General features: G+C 35.2%; 1 protein-coding gene across 5 annotated transcripts in view; it reads left to right on the top strand.

The window, feature by feature from the left end:
- Positions 1 to 22,464, top strand: part of SPAG9 (sperm associated antigen 9) — a 170,431-nt gene that overhangs the window by 93,422 nt on the left and 54,545 nt on the right. For all 5 annotated transcript variants that reach the window (XM_044672073.1, XM_044672075.1, XM_044672074.1 and 2 more), the window contains 3 exons: positions 2,460 to 2,613; positions 20,076 to 20,274; positions 20,725 to 20,824. In XM_044672073.1, the coding sequence (XP_044528008.1) occupies positions 2,460 to 2,613; positions 20,076 to 20,274; positions 20,725 to 20,824 (453 nt within the window). The remainder of the gene's footprint in view (positions 1 to 2,459; positions 2,614 to 20,075; positions 20,275 to 20,724; positions 20,825 to 22,464) is intronic.

Here is a 22,464-nt window from a genome sequence, read left to right on the forward strand (position 1 = left end):
GTACTCATAAAGATGGCAATATTTTAACATTTGGTAGTCTTTTGTCTCAAATCTCTGTCTTTAATTGGGTCTTCATGGTTATGTATGTATGGTGATTATTATTTACCCCATATTACACATGAAGAAACAGGTTTTAAATGACTTGCCTCTAGGTCACATAGCTAGGGCTCACATCTTCTGACTGTGAAAATAGTGATATTTCTTCCACTTCATGCTACCCTTTGAAGCATCAAGTCATATATTCTTGACTACCTTAATAATATCCCTTAATAATTATAAAGATCATAAAATTAGGTCAGGCAGGATTTGAGGGTATGATCTAAGACGCCAGAATGATCAGCACACCCCCCCACCCCCATTCAAATCGATTGTTTGTCAAAGCCTAGGTAAAATACTTGTTTTTTGGCACTTTTCAGTTACTCATATTGGAGTCTCATAGAATCTTAGATAAGCATTTTCTACTTAGCTGTGTATTGCCTTTCTGATTTCATTTTTTTTTTCTAAGTAGGAAAGGGGAAAATACTGCAAATGTTGAAAAAAAATGGAGAATTGACTGCTTATATATAGCATAGAGTTCTGTTTATCCTGATGTATTTTTTTGATGCAAAGAATCCTTAAAAGTTTTGATCTCATCCCTACATAGATGAATGCTTAGGATGTTGGCTGTCAGTTTATTAATCCTTTCTGATTATTATTAGGAATGAATACAACTGCAGAATGCCACTTTTTAAAAAACCTTATTGTTTCTGAGTTGACTTAAATTTTTTACAGCAGTATTGTCTTTTGGGGACTCAGCCTATCTTCCCTCTTTTCTCTCTTGTGAATTGATGATGTAATGATATTAGTAGCTCCCACTTTGGGCTACATAAAGGGCTCCACAAATCAAAGTGTTCTAAGAAGAATTGTTTCATTCTTGGAATCCCGTTGTTCATAAAAACCATGCCAATTGTTTTCCTTTTTGAGACTTTCAGGAAAATGATAAAACTTTGAGTTAATTTTTTATACCTTTACAACTGTTTAGATAAACTAGATTCTGGTTTTCTAGTACATATTAATTTTCGTCCTGCTTTCATCTAGTGGATACTTAACTTTTATTTATTTTTTTTGGAGAAGAATGAGAACTTTCTACTTCTGTATTGCAGTACTTATGGCCTAGGTAGTAACTCTTTTGATCTGTAACTAGAAGATTGAGAAATTTGGTACTGACCCCTACCACATTTTACTCTCAGGTCCATTTAAAATGTTCACGAGCATACCATTTCCACATAGAAATAAGTTATCTAAATTAAAGCAAGTCCCTAATGTATAATTAATGTACTAAATGAGTATGATGTAATCATGGACCTCAGTTCTGAGAGACTTACTGTAGTAGTAGTATCTTCGCAGGAAAAAGAGAAATTCCAGAAAATAAATACTGTTAAAGAAAAGGAGAATCTATATATATACTTTACTACTTACAGGGTTTTAATATTATCTTGGTATTTGGGAATTGTATTAAATGAGCTTTAGCTATATAACTGGGGTTAGCTTTACCCTTAGAAAGCCATATGCACAGCTTGATTTAGTAGTGCTCATCTACCTGAAAAATCTCTTTATTACTCTGATATGATTCCTGAAAATTCCATCATTAGATTTCACTTATTAGTTTTCAGGTCTTGACTTCCAAAGTCTTTATTAAAAGTAAATATGGTTAGGTAATTAAATCATTATCATTAATGTGATGAGAAATTGTTTATTCTGATGATTATGCATCTAGCTGCAAATAAAGAAGCATAGAATTAGGCCCTTTTGACAGAGGAGAAGAGAAAAGAGATATTTGCTGCATTGGAGTCTGTGCCCAAGAAGAGCAGGCCATAGTAATGTTCCATATCTGAGATTTTCCAAGCATAACAGCAAGGAGTATCAGGGTGAGAAATTGGGATTAGGATTTGCCCCTGAAGCTTAACTTCACCAAAAAAAGAAAGAAAAAAGGAAAGAAAGAAAGAAAGATAAGTAAAACTTAACTATCCTCACTATAGAGACCATACTGTCGAACAGTTTCTTTAATAAAACCAAATGTAGTCAAGAAGGATTTTTCAGATCTATTATTTCCCCCAGTCATCTTCCCTGAGGCACTCACATGGTAGTAAACTTGGATTTATCCTTCAGTCTTCATTTATTTATTTATTTATTTTTAGAACTCTTACCTTCCGTCTTGGAGTCAATACTGTGTATTGGCTCCAAGGCAGAAGAGTGGTAAGAGAAGGCAATGGGGGTCAAGTGACTTGCCTAGGGTCACACAGCTAGGAAGTGACCTTCAGTCTTTATAGAGGTTCTCTGTGCACATAATGAGGTTTAATTGAAAATCATTAGGTTTTACTGTTAACTGAGCAGAGAAACCATTTGTCCCCTCACAAAACTAATTTCATTACTTTTTAATTAATTGTATTAATAAAATCTCTACCTTCTCCCCAAAACAGAAAAGAACAACGCCCTATATCATTAGGAATCTTCCCACTGCCTGCAGGAGATGGACTGCTTACCCCTGATACTCAGAAAGGAGTTGATACACCAGGGTCAGAACATTGGAAATTCCAAGAATTAAGTCAACCCCGTTCTCATACCAGCCTTAAGGTAAGGTTTATATTGCTTAACTCTCTCCACCTGGCCCAAACCCCAACCCCTCTGTTTGTATATTTTAAGAATTATATTGCCTAGTACATGAGGGGCATGTCATTAATTCTTACAGATTCATATAAGCATTTGATCATAAAGAAGTTTTAAAAAATTATTAAGAATGGAGGTAACTTTTCAAAAATATACTTAATATTAAATGCTTTATAACTTCCAATGTGCTTCTGGTTATTACTAATGTACATGCATACATACATACCTACACACATACATGTATTATAGGTATCTCACTTAAATAGTTTCCTATGGAGGAGTGAGATTATTTTAATAGGCTGACCCATTATTTTAGCAGTATATGACAGAAATTCTTAATCTGGGATCTGTGAGCTTATTTTTTTTTTACATATCAATAATGATTTTAGCAGAATTGGTTTCCTTTATCATCCTACATATTTTGTTTATTGTATTTTAAAATGTTATTCTGAGAAGAGGTCAATAAGCTATACTAACCTGCCAAAAAGGTCCAGGACACAAAAAACCAAGAACCCCTGGTGTTAGGCATTCCTGGGGAGGAAACTCACTGCATATCTGCTGTTCTGAAGTTAAAGTCTTAGAGGGTTCTCTTGTAGTGCTGATGTGTTGAGAGTTGTCTCAAATCACATAGCTAATAGAAGATGAAGCCAGCTTTTTGTCTACTATATCCCAAGTATCTTCATATGGTTTTATATAGTTGAAGTTAGTGTATATATATATATATAAGTACATATTTCAGGGTATATGTCACATGCTTTTTTTTTGTTTATTTTGTTTGTTTTTAGTTATAAAAAGGATCTTTAATTAAGACAGATTTTTATATATATTTGTGTATATATATATATATATGCATACATATATATATATATATATATATACATATATCTGGGAAGCTGCATGATTCTGTATTATCCTATTATGTTATCATACTCTTTCCACTATACCAAATCTAGCCAGAGGACCAAATCTCAACTTCCTGGCCTGTTTTTGTAAGATTGGGAACTAAGAATGATTTTTTACATTTTTTTTTTACATTTTACATTTTGCAGTAAATTTATTTTAAAATGTAAAAACCATTCTTAGCACTTGTGCTGTAGGGGTTTTGACCCATGGATCCCTACAATAGACCACACTACCTCCCTTATTATGCTTCATACATGTACTATAAATATTAATTATGCTAGAGGTTTTAATATAACATAAATTATATATAAAATAGGCAAAGTACAGCTTGACCATATTATTAATTTTACTTAAAATATGTTAATTTTACTCACTTTATGGTTTAGGAGGGCTTTTAAAGGATGATTTGGATTTTTTGTGTTTTTCTGCCTTTTCCATCTCAGATTTTCTTGCATTAGTCAGAAACTTTCAAAATCATAAGTTAAGTTCAGTTTCTACTACATGCTCAAAAATATTTTAACTTGATGTTGTGATGCTGCTACTACTGAAATGCCTTTTAAAAATGTTTATTACCAATTACATGTTATATGAAATCCTTTTTGAAAGTAAAGACTGACACGGTATTTTCTCCCTTTTCTGCCTCCCTTATTTCCTAAGTTTGTTCAGAGTTAAAAGTGCAGCTGCTCATTATCAGGCCAAAGTTAGACCACGGTTGTTAAGTTGTTGCTAAAGACTGCTCTCGCTCCATTATGGTTTTGCTGGAATAGGTTTCAAGATATACTGACCATGTCTTCTTTCTCTGTTCCATGGTCCTTCAAGCACAGAAGTCCTGACCCACACTCTCACTTAGAGCTGTATCCCACCCTACAAAATTGATAAAAGGAGATTCTTAAAAACTTCAGCAAACATATCTTCTATAATCTTTTGTGATACAATCTTCAACATATTTAAATAATCACAGCATGTGTTCAAAGAAATTTCTGTCTTATGCTTTATACTTTATGGGCATACTGTTGGAGCACATAACATTTCACTGGAAAAGATAAAAGTAGGTCAATAGTAGACTTTTTTTTCCCCTTAACCCTTACCTTCCATCTTGGAGTCATTGGCTCCAAGGCAGAAGAGTGGTAAGGGTAGGCAATGGGGGTCAAGTGACTTGCCCAGGGTCACACAGCTGGGAAGTGTCTGAGGCCAGATTTGAACCTAGGACCTCCTGTCTCTAGGTCTGGCTCTCAATCCACTGAGCTACCCAGCTACCCCCAATAGTAGACTTTTTAAAAGGTCTCTTTAGGCTCTCTCATTAAAGCATTGCCAAGAAAGTATCCTGACTGTTTACAAGTCTGTTTGTAGGCTTCATCTGCCCCAGGACACGGTGATGGTTGCACTGCTCAGTTTAAAAACTAGGAGGAGGGAGATGGAAGCAATTATTTCACTTTGTGGAATGAGCAGAACAGAAAAAGGAGAGAGGATGTCTCTGATTACTGGTTTTGTAAAATATTTCTAGTACTGGTAGATATGTATTATTATATTTTGCTTTTTTAAGTTGTAGACTTTTTTCTTTTTATAAAGTCTGAACAGTGGTTCTTTTTCTACATGGAGTCAAACATCTTTTTTGGTGGCCCTACTTCTTGATTCATTAATGAGCCATGTGGACTTTAGGTTAGGTCACTTAATTCCTTTGGGACTTGATTTCTTTAGCTGTAAAATGAGGAATTGGTCTAGATCCCCAAGGTTCATTGCAGTTCTGATTTTCCACACAAGGATTCTTTGAATTAACTGTGTGCTGTGAAGTGGCAACATATTTAATATGTATATGTTTTGCCTTAACCTAGGAGCATTCAGACTTGTATTTTTCAGTGTGGTTTTGTTAGCCTAGTTTTTCCTGTGAAGTGGTTGAGATCTAAAATATTCTGAAAACAACAGAAAGCAGGCCAACTGTAACCAAGGGAACTGAGAGCTAAAGAAAATGGTAACACAAAAAAAGATTGGTGATACAGGTAATTTGTCATTTCATACAAGGCTCTTTCTCTGAGTTTTCTAGTAGAAAATTTTAATGCAGTAGAATTGTATTCAAATGAGGTTGTAAAGAATACAAAAGCCTTCAAGTAATTGAAACAAACTATCTTTAAGTAATTAGCAATAGGCTACAGTGCATAAGCTCACTTTACAAAGACTGAACATATTTTATACCTTTATACAAATTAAGAAAAAGATGCCAACCTCTGTTGAAGGGGTGGCATTTCTTGTCAAGGCTTGGTTATTTATCTATATCTTCTCTCCTTTTGGAATTTTCATGATACTGCCCATTCCTCCTGTCTTACCCATCTGAACACTCCTCATTCTTGTTGCTGGATCTTCCTCAGTGACCCTATATGCACCTTTGATCTCTTCTCTTCTTTTCCTGTTTTCTACTTCACTGTCATTCTTACTCTTTTTCAGCCTTTGCCTATCTATTGGTTTCTTTCATGCCACTTAAAATATGCTCAAGTCTTTCCCATTCTAAAATATCTCTCACTGGAACCTACCAGCTTTTCTCATCTTCTCAGCTAGATTCCTTAAAAAAACTTTTGTGCTCATTGCTTGTATTTTTTTCCCCTTCTAAATCCTTTATAGTGTCTTCTGACCTCACCGTTGAACTGAAACTACTCTCTCCTATAGTTTACTGCTCTCATAATTCCCAAATATATTGGGGTTTTTTTTTCAGTCTTCATCCTTCTTGGCTTCTCTTAAGAATTGGCAATCTGATCATCTTTGGTATCCTCTCTCCTCTTGGAGTTTTCCTGACATGCCCTCCCCATCTCCTGTCAGGACACTCATTCTTTTTCATTAAATCTTCCCTGAAGTTTCTGTCCTAAGCTTTTTTCTCTTTTTACCATTACTATTTCTTTTGATAATCTCATCAGATCCTCTACTTCAGTTATTCCTCTATGCTGATTATCTATATCTATCTATCTATCTATCTATCTATCTATCTATCTATCTATCTATCATTACTTTTCTGAATTCTAGTCCTGTTACCACCTACCTGTTGGTTGTTTTGAAATGAATGCTTCATAAGCATATCAGCTCAAAAAGTCTAAAATTGAACACATCTTTTTACTCAAAACTTTTGCTTTCCCCAAATTTCTTTACTACTGTAGAGGGTACCACCATTTTCCTAGTCATACAGTTTTGCAATCTTGGTGTTATCCTTAACTCTTACCTGGGCTGTTACTAGCAGCCACCAAATTGGTCTTCCTGCCATATCTCTTCCCCACTCCAGTCCATTCTCTATCCAGCTGCCAAAATCATTTTCCTAAAATACCTGCCTATGTTATACTTCTATTTAGTAAACTTCAGTGGATCCCCATTACCTATAGGGCATTTTAAAGCACTTAATAATCTCATTCCTTCCCACCTTTTTAGACTTTACATACTGCTTGCTGTCATACTTTCTACCATGTGCCATTGACCTATTTGCTATTCCTCATATAAGATGTGGCATCTCTTGGTTTTGTCAAATGGGTATAGTCTAGGCACCCCAAGCCTAAGATGTTTAAAACAAAATGGAATTTATTATTTTCCTTGCTAATAATAATTTCCTCTTCCAAACTTCTCTGTTTCTGTTTATTGTTCCACTGTGTTCTACATACCTGGGTTTCATAAATTCATTTTTTCCTCTCTCTCATATACATTATGGTACAAGTCTTAATCAGTTTTATTTAAATAGTAGTATCTCTCACATTTTCCTCCTCTCTGCTCACATAGCCACCACTCTAGTTCAGGCCCTCACTACATCTCAGATAAGCTGTTCTGAGCCTCAGACTCTCTGTTTCTAATCTCTCCTGTCTCTAATGCATTCTCTACAAAGTTACCAAATAATCTTCTTAATATATGTCTGACCTTATACTTACAAAAGTTTAGTGATTCTCCTTTGCTTATAAGATATATAAAATCTATATCCTAGCATTTAAAAACTTTTATAGACTAGTTCCTACCTATCTTTCCAATTTTTTTTCCAACAATTTTCTTTCATGATCTGTACATTCCATTCACCCTGACACCGGTCCTCAAACCTGACCCTTCATCTTCCATCTCTTTGCATATGTACAAGTGCTTTCCTCATTCTTGCATTATGCTCTTAGAATCTGTTTTTCTCAAAGGCTTAAGTCAGGTCCTGAGTCCTGGCTTCCCTGTTCCTCCAAGTGGTTAGTACTTGTTCTCTCATCTTCCTTTGTACTGTGTATGTGTTGCACTCTGTAAGAAGCTTGTAAGCTCCTTAAGGACAGCAACTGCTTAACTTGTGTCTTTAGTGCCTTGGGCATTAATATATACATATTTATCTGAATTTTCTTTCTCATCTTCCAAATTTACCAGAAATGCTTCAAGTTTCTCTTCCCCAATCCTCAAAAATCCGAATTGCAAGTAATGGAGCAAGACAGGAGTGTTGTTGTTCAGTCATTTCCAGTTGAGTCCAACTCTTTGTGATCCTGTATGAGGATTTCTTGGCATATGTACAGAAGTGGTTTGCCATTTCCTTTTCCAGCTCTTTTTACAGATAAGGATCTGAGGCAAATAGGATTAAGTGACTTGGCCAGGATCATGTAGTGTCTGAGGCCAGATCTGAACTCAGAAAAATAAATCTTCCTGACTCCAGACCTGGCACTCTATCCATTGCTCCATTTGGCTTCCCACATCAAGGGTGACAATAGTCATTTATAAGGGACTTCTGAAGTCATCCTGAGGCTGGCCAGTGGATGAAGTGATTAAATATTTTTAAGTAAGTAGTAGCTGAAATAAAGGGTTATTTTAGGGAAAGTAATCTGGCAGTGGTATGTGGAATGAGTTGGAGGGATAGAGAGATTGGAGAAAGGAAAAACCATTAGGAATCAGTTGCAGTGTTTCCCATGTATGGTCATGCTTGGCCTTTAACAGATAATGAATTGAATCATGGCACATGTATCTTTAGCTTCACTTTTACAAATACCTGGGAGACAGCAACTAAATTCCCTGTGGTAGTTTGAGAGAATTGGATCAAGTTGCCAGCCTAGATACGAGCTAGGGCTAATAAGTAGCTTACTTCAGGTAGATGCCCTGGAATAGAAGTTACTGGCTGGGCAAACAATCAACCTATAGGAAGAGATCACCCTCAGGATTATAAAAGGATCACTTTCCCTACTCCTTAGACCTTAGATTTGCTGAAGAGATGTCAGTTTGCTGTAGGAGGCAAGACTCTCAAAGTATACGTCACGTAAGTATTACTATTATCTGTTGAGAGTGACACTGATCTCCTGAGTAACACATAGAGTAAACTCTTCCTCCTACAACATTCTCCCGTCTTTAGCATTTTGGAATTGTCTTTAAAAGAAATGGGAGAAAAAAGCAAAAAGTAACTGAACATCGATTAGATAGGAAAGTAAAAGAAAAATCAGTGAAGTGCCTGAGAGAAAATATTTTTTCTCATTTCTTGTATGTTAGTGCTCTTCTATAATTCTTTTTATGAGTACCTTTTGTCTTTGACTTAAAGCATTTTGATTTGAAACAAGCAGTATTCTTTTTTTTTTAATTCAGAGATTTTCTTTTCCCCAATTACATATAACAACAATTTTCAACATACATTTTCCAAAATTATAAGAGCTAGATTATTTCCCTTCCCCTTTCCCTCCCCCCTTTCAGAGATGGAAAGCAGTTTTCTCTTCCTCCCTTTTTACCCCTTTACCCTCCTCAAGAAGACAAGTGTACATAGGAAATCATGCAAAACATTTCCAAATTGGCCATATTGCAAAAGAAAACACAAAGAAAATAAAACATAATAAAAAAGTTAAAAAAAAATTAGGCCTCACTCTGCATTCAGAGTTCATTAATTCTCTCTGTGGGGGTTGAATGGAGTACCCTCCCATGAATCCTTTGGAATTTTCTTCGATTTTTGTCTTGATCAGAGGAGCTAAGTTTTTCACAGTCAATCCTCCTTACAATATTGCTGTTACTATGTACATTGTTTTCCTGGTTCTTCTCTCTTCACATTGAATGAGTTCATATAAATCTTTCCAGATTTTTCTGAAAATAACTTTCTCATCATTTTTATGACATTTTAAATATATTTTTTATAGTATTCCATCAGTGAGGTCCCTAAGAAAAAAATTCTCAGGACCTGGTAGATTTGCAACTGAATTTTATCAAACATTTAAGAAACAGTTAATCCCAATACTACATAAACTATTTGAAAAAATAGGGAAAGGAATCCTACCAAATTCCTTTTATGACACAAATAGGGTTTTGCTACCTGAACCAGGGAGAACAAAAAACAGAGAAGCAAAACTATAGAACAATTTTCTTAATGAATATCAATATAAGAATTTTAAATGAATTATTAGCAAGGAGATTGCAGCAATATATCACAAAGATCATATATTATGTCTAGGTAGGATTTTTACCAGGAATTCAGGGCTGGTTTGATATTAGAAAAACTATCAGCATAATTGACCATATCAATGTGGTCATTATTATCATAATAAAAACAACAAAATCATATGATTATGTCAGTAGATGCAGATAAAGCCTTTGACAAAATATAAACCCCATTCTCACTTTTTAAAATTAGCATAGAAATCAGTGGAGCCTTTTTTAATTAACTTTTTTATGCATGAGATGTTCCTGTGTTTAATATGTACTATTAATATTATATCTGTTGTTTAATTTTTTTTTACTTTTTTTTCCAGTTCCACATAGAAGCAATTTTTTACAATTGTTTTCTGACATTTTTCAATTCACTACTCCCCTCCCCCAGCAATAAATGCTCTGTTAGAGATTATACCAGTACTTTCATGCAATAAGTATTTCCACATTCCCCCATGCCATGACAGAAGACATGTATCGCATACAATAAAAAACTCCTGATGGAAAGAAAATGAAAAATGTCATGTGTTGATCTGCAATCAGATTATAATAATTCCTTCTTTGGCTTTGAATAACATTTTTAAAATTAATTTAAGTTTTCTTTTCAATTACATATAGAAATAATTCTGATAATTGTTTCCTGGTAGTTTGCAATTCAAATTCTCTTCTTTCCCCTCCATAAGGTAGTAAAGAGCCTTTCTTAAAACAAGTAATACCTATCTAATCAAGAGCAAGCATTATCTTTTAACAGTGATAAACTTAAAGACTTCCTGATAAGTTCAAGGATGAAGCAAGAATGTTCAAGTGATAGTTATAGCAATAAGACAAGAAAATGAAATTGAAGGAATAAAAATGTCAGTGGGGAAACAGAATTAATTACCAGTGTGCAGATTACATGATGGCATACTTAGAAAACCCTAGAGAATCGATTAAAAAACTAGTTGAAGCATTTAACAACTTTAACAACGTTGCAGGATATAAAATAAACTAATAAATTATCATTTCTATATGCTACCAACAAAATTCAGCAAGAGAAAGAGAAATTTAAAATAGATGCAGACTACATAAGTATTAAATATAAATATAAAATACTTGGAGATCAACTTGCCAAAACAAACCCAGGGATTATATGAACACAGTTAAAAAACATGTTTCACACAAAGACAAATCTAAACAATTGAAGAAATATTAATTGCTCGTGGGAAGACTAAACCAATATGATCAAAAATAAAAAATCTACCTAAATGAATTTACTTATTCAATGCCACACCACTCTACTAAAGATTATTTTATAGAACTAAAAAAATGTTACAATTCATCTAGAAGAACAAAAGGTCAAGAATATCAATGGATTCAATTTTAAAAATGTTAAGGAAGGTGACTTAGCAGTTCCAAATTTCAAGCCATATTACAAAGTGGTAATTGTCAAAACAGTCTGGTTTTGACTAGTTAAGAAATAGAGCAGTGAATTGAACTAAATTAGGTATAGTACTTAGTAATAAATAGTAGTAATCTAGTGTTTGAGAATCCCAAAGATCCAGAGTTTTTTGGGGGTTTTTTTTTGGTCACTATTTGACAAAAATTTCTGGGAAAATTGGAAAGCACTTTGGCAGAAACTATAGTTTGTAATATTTCTTAGCAAATGTTGATTTATTAGCATCTTAATTCTATGTTTTGCAGGATTTATTTTGTATATTCTCTTAATATTACATTTAGATAGTTGTACTAGCCTGTGAAAACATTGCTTAAGGTTGCCTGGTTAGAGGTTTTCAGAAGAAATTATAATGGGATAAAAGAAGCTATGAAAATCTGGGATTGCAATTTCTGTAATCCAGTAGTATTATTTGTGAATTGTATTTGTATTAACTTTCCTTCCAAGATAGAGCTCCGAGCCCTTTTCATGTGTACCTGTCCATTATGTGAGTATTCTATAAATAAACATAAATATTAAATGAATAAAAATCACATAAATAAAAATAAATAAATAAAAACATAAAATAAAATTTAAGATCTTAAGATCTAGAAAATAGTAAAGTAAAATCTTATTTTTCATTTGGGTTGTCTAATATATTACTATTTTGGCAGTATCAGTAAGCTGTGTTGATGCTTATAAATTTGAAATCTACAGTATATCTTAGTTACAACAAAGTAAGTGAAAAGGCTAAAATATAGAAGTGGTGTTGCTAAGTAAGACCTTAGACTCTTTTCTTTCTTTTTTGTATTTTACCATTACTTTCAGTCAAATATATGAATTATTTTTAAATTGTTTGTCTACAAGTCATTTAAATGACAAAAGGGAGCATGTTTAATGTAAACTAAAATGGTGTAGTTTGCACCTTCTATGGAATTTGAAAATTGCTGACCTTGAATTGCTTCAGCAGAACTGCTGATGAGAGATTCGGATTTGTTAAGTTTTGTATGTCAAGTTAATGGGCAATACGTGCTGCATTCTTGTGTGGATGTGCTTAGCATACAGAAGAGATATTGTCTGAACAGAGCTTGCATTCACCTTGAGAAATTTTCTTTCTTTTTATTTGATTAAGTTTAGAAATGATTTCTATTAGACTGAATTTTTTCATTTGAATCTGTATATAGTAGTTAGACTTTCCTTCTGCTCTACAATAAATGATTACTATTATTAAATACATTTTCATCAGAATATTTAGGCATATTTAAAGTACACAATCTGTAACAGTTCCTAAATTATTTTGGGTAGTGTTTACAATGCCTCTAATTGTTATTTTTTTACAGTATCACCCTCTTACTTGCCCACCCAAAAAAACCCCTCACCAAATGAAGCTCATTTTAAAAAAACTTAAAATTTCTTAAAGTTACTTTAATTTAATTTAATAACATTTAATTAATTTAATTTAATAACAACCATTGAAAAATATAAGAATATTTTTAAAAGTTTGGGAAATGACTGTACTGTGAAACTGTAATAATATGGAAATGAAATATGAATGGTTTTTGGTTTTTTGCCATTAGAAAAATTTTGAACATTGCCAATGAAGGTGTTATGAAATATTTCCTTTGTATTTTCTGCATCTACTTCCTCATGTAAAAATGAGATACAATGATGGACAAATTATTTGAGGATAGTAATAATTCAGATGTGGTTTGATTCAAAGACAGCTTTAAGTGTGTACATGCGTGTGTGTGCTCTCGACTTTCTCTCATTTCATTATCTTTAACACCTCACAATCTAACTTCTAACCATATCATTCCATTAGAAACTACTCTCCAAAATTAATAAACTTTTAGTTGTCAAATCTAGTTTAGTTGCCTTTTCTCAAATGTCTCTCCTTACATCTTTGTAGCTTTAAAACTATTATTACTCTCTCCTCCTTGATACTTTTTAAAAAATTAATAAAGACTCTTGTCTCCTGGTTTTTCTCCTTTTTATCTTACTGTTCCTTCTCGCTCTCCTTTTTCTGGATCCTCTTCTAAATCATGTTCTTTAACTGTACCTCCCCCCCAGAGTTCTTTCCTGGGCCCTTTTCTCTTCTCCTTCTATGCTACTTTATTTGGTGACCTCATCAGCTTCCATGGATTTAATGACCATTTTTATGCTGATGATTCTCAAATCTACCTTTCCCACTCTCTCTGCTGCCCTCCAGTCTCACATCACCAACTGCCTTTTGGGCACCTTGAACTAGATATCCAGTAAACATCGTAAATTCAATATGTGCAAAGCAAAACTTATTGTCTTTTGCCTTGAACTCTTCTTCTCTCCTGTCTTTCCTGTTTCTGTAGAGGACAATACCATCCTTTCAGGTTCCCAACCTAGGAGCCATTCTGTATTCATCACTATTTCTTATGCCTTAACACCACCAATCCAGTTGTTTCCAAGAACTATTGATTTCTCCTTTGGAACATTTCTGGAACATGCCCCCTTCTCTCTTCTAACCCTGCCACCACTCTAGTATAGTCCATCATTTTCTCACTCCTTGATTACTATCACAGTCTGCCGATGGGTCAGCCTTTCTCAAGTCCTCCCCCTACTCCAATCCATCCTCCACTCAGCCACTAAAAGTTAGTTTCCTAATGCAGGTCTAGTCCTGTTAACTTCTCTTCTGCAAAATACTCTATTTGTCATTCAAAGCCTTTCATAACCCAGCCCCTCATACCTTTCCTGTCTTCTTACACTTACTCCCCAACATGTACTCTTCAATCCAGTGACATTGGTCTTCTGACTGTTTGTTTCAGGAACAAGACACTCCTTTTCTCAGCTCTTGGCATTTTCTCTGCCTGTTCCCCTATGGCTAGAATGCTCCCTCTCCTCTGCTCTAATGACTTCTCCAGTTTCCTTTAAGTCCCAACTAAAATCCTGCCTTCCCTAACTCCTCTTAATTCCTCTCTTAATGATTTCCTATTTATTCTGTATATAGCTTACTTCTTCTATTTATACTTACTATAAATAGTATATATTTGTTTGCATATTGTCTCCCCCTTTAGATTGTAAGCTCTTTGAGGTCAGAGACTTATCTTTTGCTTCTTTTTTTTCCCCCCAACACATAGTAATATAGGAATACAGTAGGAGGTTAATAAATATTTATTGAATGAATGAAAATGTCTGCCAAGGGACCTGGCTGCTTGGAAAGGTTATTATTAATTCCTTTATTGTCCCATAGACTCCTTTGAGTTGGAAAAACAGCAAGAAGAATAGTTTTTTTTTAAGTTAATTGTTGCTATTTAGAAAAAGTGCTTTTATAGGCAAGACAGTACAAAAGCTAGAGTACAGATTTGAAAAAGGTGATTTTTTTTTATTGATGCAATTCATTTTTCTTTTCATTCAAAGCTATACCAAAACCATTGCCCAAAGGAATCCAGGGTAGTCTGTAAGATAACAGGGCTTTTAATCAGACGGTAAAATTCTACCCCTTGCACCACCTAATATTCAGTGTGAGAAGTTTAGTTTCACAATTAAGAATTTAAAACTCTATGTCAACTTGTAAATTCATTGCTAAGTTGTGATGGCAGCACAACGAAGACATGCACATTAAAAGTTGCCAGATTTATTGTATCAGTTAATTTAAATTTTTTATTTTGGCTCAAGTAATTTGCGTATGGCATGCTTAATGGACCACCTTCTTACCCCACTGTTGGGCTCCAATGAGATAATTGTAGTTCTTTGTAAACTCTGAAGCCCTTTGGAAATATGTGATTATTGTTCAGGGCCTCCAATTTTATCTAAAATGAACTGTTCCCAGTGGGATCAATCAGTGGATTTATGGCTAGAGAATTTCAAATTACTTTCCTGTGGTATAGTGAAAAGGTTGATTGGCTTGTGGAGTTGAAAGAGCTAGATGTGAATCCTGCCCTTGAAATTTTTAGCAGGGTGGTCAACAATAAATCATTTAATCTGGCCAGTTCAGGTAGTGCTGCTTATCTCAGATATTGTTAGGATTGAATTAAGTAATGTATGTAAAATACAGAACTTCTGTGAAATTTAGAATGCTCTGCAAAAATGCTATGTATCAGCTATTACATTATTATTATAATTATTCATCTTTCCCCAAGGATGTTCACTACTAATGACCTAAGGAACAACTCCTTTGTGACCTTTAAGGTCTGGGACTTAATAAGAGGAGAATGAAGAAAACTTTTTTCTCATTGTATTTGACCCCCTCAGATTTGAGAATGGAGGAGCTAGAATTTGCTCTTTGCTAGTGGGTATAGAAAATGACTTTATTAAAGCTCAAGTGGAAGGTGTTCTCTTTCCTCTCTCTCTTCCTGGTTGAGCACATTGATTTTGCTGAATAATAAAGATTATTCAGAGGCATACACGCTGGGTATTTTGGTTGTACATTTCTAAATATAAACAAAATACCGGCTTGAAAATTGATGCTATATTAACTTGGTTTTGAAAGTTGCACTCTAGTACTGAAATATGCTTTTAGCAAGAGAAGAGTTATTGAGTTCTGCAGATCCTAATGTTCCAATTAAAAAAATAAATGATAATCAAATGCAAGGGGGAAAAATGGGAAAGATGACCAAGTATAAATTTATTGAATATAATTTTATTGAATATACAAAGGTCCCTATACAGTTGTAGTGGCTAACTACTGGGTTGAGATAGGAAAGGGAAGTTTTTTTTTATAGTTTTTATAAAGATGTAACATGTTTCATTAATTTATAAAAGGCTTTTTTTTGAGGGAATTGATAAGTCTCTGGACAAAGGGCAATCAGTGCACACAGTTAATGTTTTTTCTTTTTAAAAAATTAAATTTTATTTTTTAGTTCCTCTTTCCCCCATTCATTGAGGAGGCAAGAAAAATAAAACCCTTTACAAATATGTATGGTCATATAAAATAACAGTTTTTTGGATAAAGATCTATTGGTGGTATTGCTGGGTCAAAGGGTCATAGATAGATTTTTTTTTAATAGACCTTTGGGCATAGTTCCAAATTGTTCTCTAAAATGATTGGACCAGTTCACAATTTCATCAGCAGTGCATTAGTTTATTGATTTTTCTAAATCCCCTCCAGCATTTGTCATTTTCCTTTTCTGTCATTTTAGCAAATCCAATGGTTAGGAAATGGTACTCTAGAGTTGTTTTAATTTGCATTTTCCTCATTTCATAATCTTGCTAAGCCTCAGTTTTCTCATCTGTAAAATGAACTGGAGAAGGAAATGGCAAACCATTCTAAGTATCTCTGCCAAGAAAAACCCCAAATGGGTCATGAAACCTCAGTCAGGACTGGGGAGGAAAAAAGCCTGAAAAGTTAGGGCAGTAACTGAGAGTAGGGAAGGTGTGGGAGGTCTGAGGGGAGAAAAGAATCTTTGGAATAGCTCCTGTGGGGAGTGAAAGTCAAGTCCATCAAGAAAATGAAAGAATAGAATAATTTTAATAATAATAAAATAGAAGAAAATGGAAGTATAAAAAACTGCTTTTATTCTTCCTTTATGATAATGAGGGTCCCATTGAAGTTGGATAAAATGAATCTGCAGGGTGCCTAGTGAGCCTGGTTGTAAGACTACCTTCAGCTGTATTCAGCAGGAACAAAGGAAATAGGTGATAGGAGTAGTACAAGGCTGAAGTTTGGCAGAAGATTAGCCAAGACAGAATGGAGGCTAAGTTTCAAGATCAAAGGTCCCTATAGAGTTGTAGTGGCTAACTACTGGGTTGAGTTAGGAAAGGGAAGAAAGTAAAGTCATAGCATGGGTAAGGGATATCGGGATTTGAGGTCTTGGGGAGAGTCATAGAGAGATGGAATGGTAGGAGGTTATGGTCAGACGGAGAAGGTCAGAATTTTTTATTAGACTTGTGAGGAATGGTGAGATTTAGTGTGTGACTGAGGTAAGAATGAAGAAATCAAGATTTAAAGATTATATTATGGAAAGAGTAAACATCAATGAGTGAATCAGTCAGCAAACATTTATTAAGGCACCTATTATGTGTAGACTAGGGGTTGAGAATATTAAGAGAAAATAAATCCCAGCTCTCAGAAAACTTGCATTCTCATGCAGAATCAGGAAATGTGTTTCATCATCAATCTTCTGAAGTCACGTTTAATGTGACAGGAGAGAAAAGGAGGAAAGCAGGAAGAGAACACTGGTAGCTGAGAGGATGAGGAAAGGCTTCTTTTGAAGGAAATAAGGGGTTCAAGAGATGTGGATGAGGAGGGAGATGGACATGGTGTCATGTGAAAGTACAGCCAGAAGGCCGTTTTGGCTGGACTGAAGAGTTGGAGAAGAGAATGACGTGTAATGAGGCTAGAAAGCTAAGTTGAGGCCAAGTGGTTAAGGCCTTCAAATGCCAAAGAGAGGGGCTCAATCTTAGGGCAGTAAAAACCACTAGGGGTTAAGGTATAGGGGTGGTTTGACTTAGGATGTTATAATAATCAGGCCTCTGCTTTAGGAAAACCATCTTATTAGCTGTATGCAGGATGGTTTGGAGTAAGGAGACAGGAGAACCAGTTCTTGTAGCAGTTCTGATTTGAGAGATGTTGGGGAGGTAAAAATGACAGGATGTGACAGCTGATTACATGTGCAAAAATTAAAGTGAACACTTTGATTGTGAGCCTGTGTGCCTGGAAGGATGGTGGTGCACTCAGCAGAAATAAGAAAGCCCAGAAGAGGAGTCAGTTTTGAGGAAAGATAATGCTTTCTGTTTGGACATGAGTTTGAAATGCCTGTGGGTTATTCACTTAGAAATTGGAAATGCACAAACTGGAACTCAGGAGAAAGACATGGATAATATATATATATATATATATATATACATAGAGAGAGAGCTGTGCATCATCTGTGTGAAGACAGTTAAGCTCAGGGCATTTTGAGGCCTGAAGACCTACCTGGATTCCAGACTTGCCTCTGCTACATAAACTGGCTTTGGGGCCCTAGGCAGACCATTGTCTTAGGGCCCCAGATGGCTAAGACTAAAAATTTTCAAGAAGCTGCTGATCTGCTGTGTTAGAAGAAGTTTCTCATAGGAACTCTTTTTAGTCTCTAATGAAATTATAGTTATGGTACCCCCACCCCAAAAAAAAAAAAAAGGCTGGTTTTTTTTTCATTAAGGACCAGTATATACCTTTTGGCCAACTTTCCTTATGATGGCCAGTCAGCAGTTGAGTAGAAGCAAAAGTGCACTGCAGTGGAAAAAAACACTTGCTTGGTAGGCAGAACCCCTGGCTTTCTAGTTCAGATTCTGTTCTCTAAATGAAGTTAGATTAGGTGATCTCCATGCTTCCTTCTTGCTCTCCAGGTATTATGATTTAATTTAGCATCTGACAAAACTTGGAGAGATTTTGAAATGTGTCTTGAATACTTTTTCAATATCCACTGAATTTTAATTTCCAAGAAAAAGTAAAAAGAGAGTAATTTGTAGTCATACAGAATTGCAGTTAATGTCTCCAATGTTTTTCTTGCTGAAAGTTTATGTTATTTTTGTGCTTTATATCTAAGGATGATGCTATTCCTAGTATTTGTTAGATATGTGGTACATAGGAACACTAAACAAGCCCATAAGCTGTCTTTGGTTTATAGTTGGCTCCATTTCCATATCCTATCACTCTGTCTTACCCAATTGACTTTTGCTCAGTCCTTAACCTTTGCTTTAAAATCACCTTATTTCAGTGTGTGCCAAACTGTATTTGTAATTGCAGCTACTTCCCAGCCTTTGGCAGTTTTGCTCTGCCTCTACAAGAGTACATCTTCTGCACCCATTTAAGCCAAGTTTTCTAACTGGAAAGTACAGTAAATACTCCTAAATATTCTGATGTTGGTGACTTTTCGTGCCAGTTAAAAAAATTATATTTAACACTGAATTTATTTTTTTTTAACCCTTACCTTCCATCTTGGAATCAATACTGTGTATTGGTTCCAAGGCCGAAGAGTGGCAAGCGTAGGCAATGGGGGTTAAGTGACTTGTTCAGGGTCACACAACTAGGAAGTGTCTGAGACCAAATTTGAACCCAGGACCTCCTGTCTCTGAGCCTGGCTCTCAATCCACTGAGCTACCTAGCTGCCCCCTGAACTCATTTTTTTACACTATTGACTTCCTTTTTAGAGGATATCTATTATGTACATCTGGTAAGAATACATTTGTTTTCAATAATGTATATGTAACTTCATTGGATTGAATACATGTCCTTCCATACTTTGCCTCTTTGCACTCTTTGATGAGGCTACTCCCTCCTCTGGACAGATTTCAGCCTAATGCTTTTTTTAATTCCTTAGGAGCCTAGTACATGCCATCCTGTAACATCTACACAGAGAATCACTCCCTGTGCTAGGACAATGTATCTCTTGCCATTATTTGAGCACAAGTGGAACACTCAGGCAGTCCACTTGGTTATTATCTCTTTATTTTCACACTAAATAATGATGATGATGAAGAAGAAACAACATTTTACAAAGCTGGTCCATCTCTTTTTCCAGCCATACATTTTGTTGATACAGTATTTTTTATTCCACTTCTTTTCAGTAGCAATAATGCTGCTTATTTCTTGATTAAGAAAATCTGTATGTATTATTTAAAGTTTTCTTTTCAATTTCTGTGACTATTTCTAATTCCATTCATTTGATATTTTAAAATTTATTGGAGAAGTCTCTGGGTAACTTGTCTTGCCAGCATTTTTATAGATCCGTTCAACATAGGACTGAGTTATTCAAATATATATACAAAGTATGTTTACAATTTTTAGGATGAACTTTCTGATATTAGCCAAGGAGGATCAAAGGCTACTACTCCAGCATCAACAGCTGCTTCAGATGTTGCAATAATTCCTACTGATACTCCTTTGAAAGAGGACACTGAAGGATATTTGAAGACTGCAGACAAGACAGAGGCAGGCAAGCATATTGAAGTACAGGTAGCTCAAGATACTAGGAGTGTGTCAATTGGTAAGTGGCTCTTAAAGTTGTGTTTCTATAGCTTCTGGGATTGAGGGAGAATGCCAGTTAAAATTTAGCTTTGATTGTTGTCTGCTTTAATGCTAAACAAAGAATTATCTTACTCAGTAGCAAGTAAAGATATGGTGATGGACAACTTTAAAACAGCATTAAAAATAAGTGAGGGTGGGAAAGGGAAAAGGTAGACGACTACAAGTAAGAAAGTTAAGGCCTGAGATACACAACATTTTGTAATGTGAAGATAGAAAGGTTATAATTTGTTTTCTTTTCTCTTTTTTGATTTTGCCTCTCTGATAAAACATGTCAAGCATATTCTAACTCTTTGTTATTTGGAATGTGAAAGTTGAAGAGAATGCTTAAAATATTTGTAATTTAATGATAATGTGTAAGCATTAGAAAATAGACATGCTATTGCTTACACAAAAATTGTTCTTTTCTCAGGCTCTAAGGAAAATGAAGATAAATCAGAAGTTCAAGCAATCATTGAATCTACTCCTGAGCTGGATATGGATAAAGATCTCAGTGGATATAAAGGTTCAAGGTACTTCAGGATGTTGATTCTGTTACTGTTGTCATTGAAGTGAAACAAAAAAGTGGGATGCTTCTGGTTTTTTTCCCCTTCTGCAAACCTTCTGTCTTCAGTCAGTTTTAACATATTTATTCCTATAAGAGAGAAATTCAGGTGCTTTTCTGTGGACTGACAACAACAATAACAATAGTAGTAGCTCATATTTAGTCTTAAGATTTGAAAAATGCTGTACATGTGTTATCTTGTTTGACCCTCATAACTACCCTGAGAGGCAGGGGATAGTATTTACTCCTATTTTGCTGATAAAGAAAAAGAAACTGAGTGTAGGGAAGTGGCTTGGCTAAGGTCACATTGCTTGGGAATATCTGAAGTAGAATTCAAACTCAGATCTTCTTGACTCTAGGTCTAGTAGTATCCACTGTAACACCTAGCTACCTAGTTAGATCAAATTAAGGAATGCCTATTCTTGTTACTACTGAAACTGAACTCTTACTGCTTTGTGCATTTATCTTTTGTCAGTTACTAGTGGATCTGAGGGAGGCAGCTACGTGGCTCAATAGATAGAGCACTGGGCTTTGAGTTCAGAAGACCTGGGTTCAAATCAGACCCCAGACACTCACTGGCTGTGTGAGCCTCTGTAAGTCATTTAACCTGTTTGCCTTAATCTACTGGAGAAGGAAATGGCAAACTACTCCGGTATCTTTGCCAAGAAAACCCCAGACAGGGCCAAAAAGAATCAGATAGGACCAAACAACAAATAGATCTAAGGACCAAGGACAATGTAGAGATGTAGAAAATGATTACTAGAGTCTGATTGGGGAGTGCTATGAAGAGACAGGTGGTAGTAAGGGAAGTTAGCAGGGTTTCCTGGCTCCTTCCTCAGGCCTGTAATAAATAAAAGGTGGTATAGAGGCCCAGCACCAGAGTTATAAGCATTTATTAATGAAAAGAGAGAGAGAGAGATTGAGAGGGAGCCTTAGTACAACTGGTTCTTCATTTGGCCAGCTAAGGCCATAGATCAAGGGCCAAGATAAGCCAGTGGCTGGACAGCTCAGAGAGTTAAAACCCCAGCCCTTTAGGCACCAGTCAGAAAATGGAGAGAGCTTGATAGAGGTAGAGAGAGCCTTTATAATTTAAGGCAAGATTAAGTCCCAGATTTCAGCCCAGAGAGGTCCTTTCCATGCTTCGCTGCTGTTTGCCAAGCATCAGCCCAGGGAGTCAATCTATTCAAGAGTAGAAGTTGAGAGAGATTTCTTCCCCTGCTTGTCTTTTAAGCCTCCCTCCATGGCAACACTCATGCTGACACCAGGGTTAGACTCTATACTCGGGATCAATGCCCCCTAAATAATTTACTTCACACAGACCTAGGAGACTACATGTCTTTTCTGATCTCCTTATGTGATTTCTGGCAATAATCACAATCAGAGATTTCCTCTATTAGGAAAGACATTGGCTCATGTGGCACTGTCACTAGAGAGGCCATTTGTCTGACTGATGAAATGAGAATTTATTATCTGTACTTATCAGGATATTTGAAGTGACACTAAAATTCAAGACTTTGGGATAATTTTCTTCATTTGTTACTTAGTCTATATTTCTGCACATTTTAAACCAATTATCCTGATAGATTTTTGTAGCAACCTCCTCTCATT

The sequence above is a fragment of the Gracilinanus agilis genome, chromosome 4, assembly GCF_016433145.1.
Source record: "Gracilinanus agilis isolate LMUSP501 chromosome 4, AgileGrace, whole genome shotgun sequence".
NCBI classification, from domain to species: domain Eukaryota; kingdom Metazoa; phylum Chordata; class Mammalia; order Didelphimorphia; family Didelphidae; genus Gracilinanus; species Gracilinanus agilis.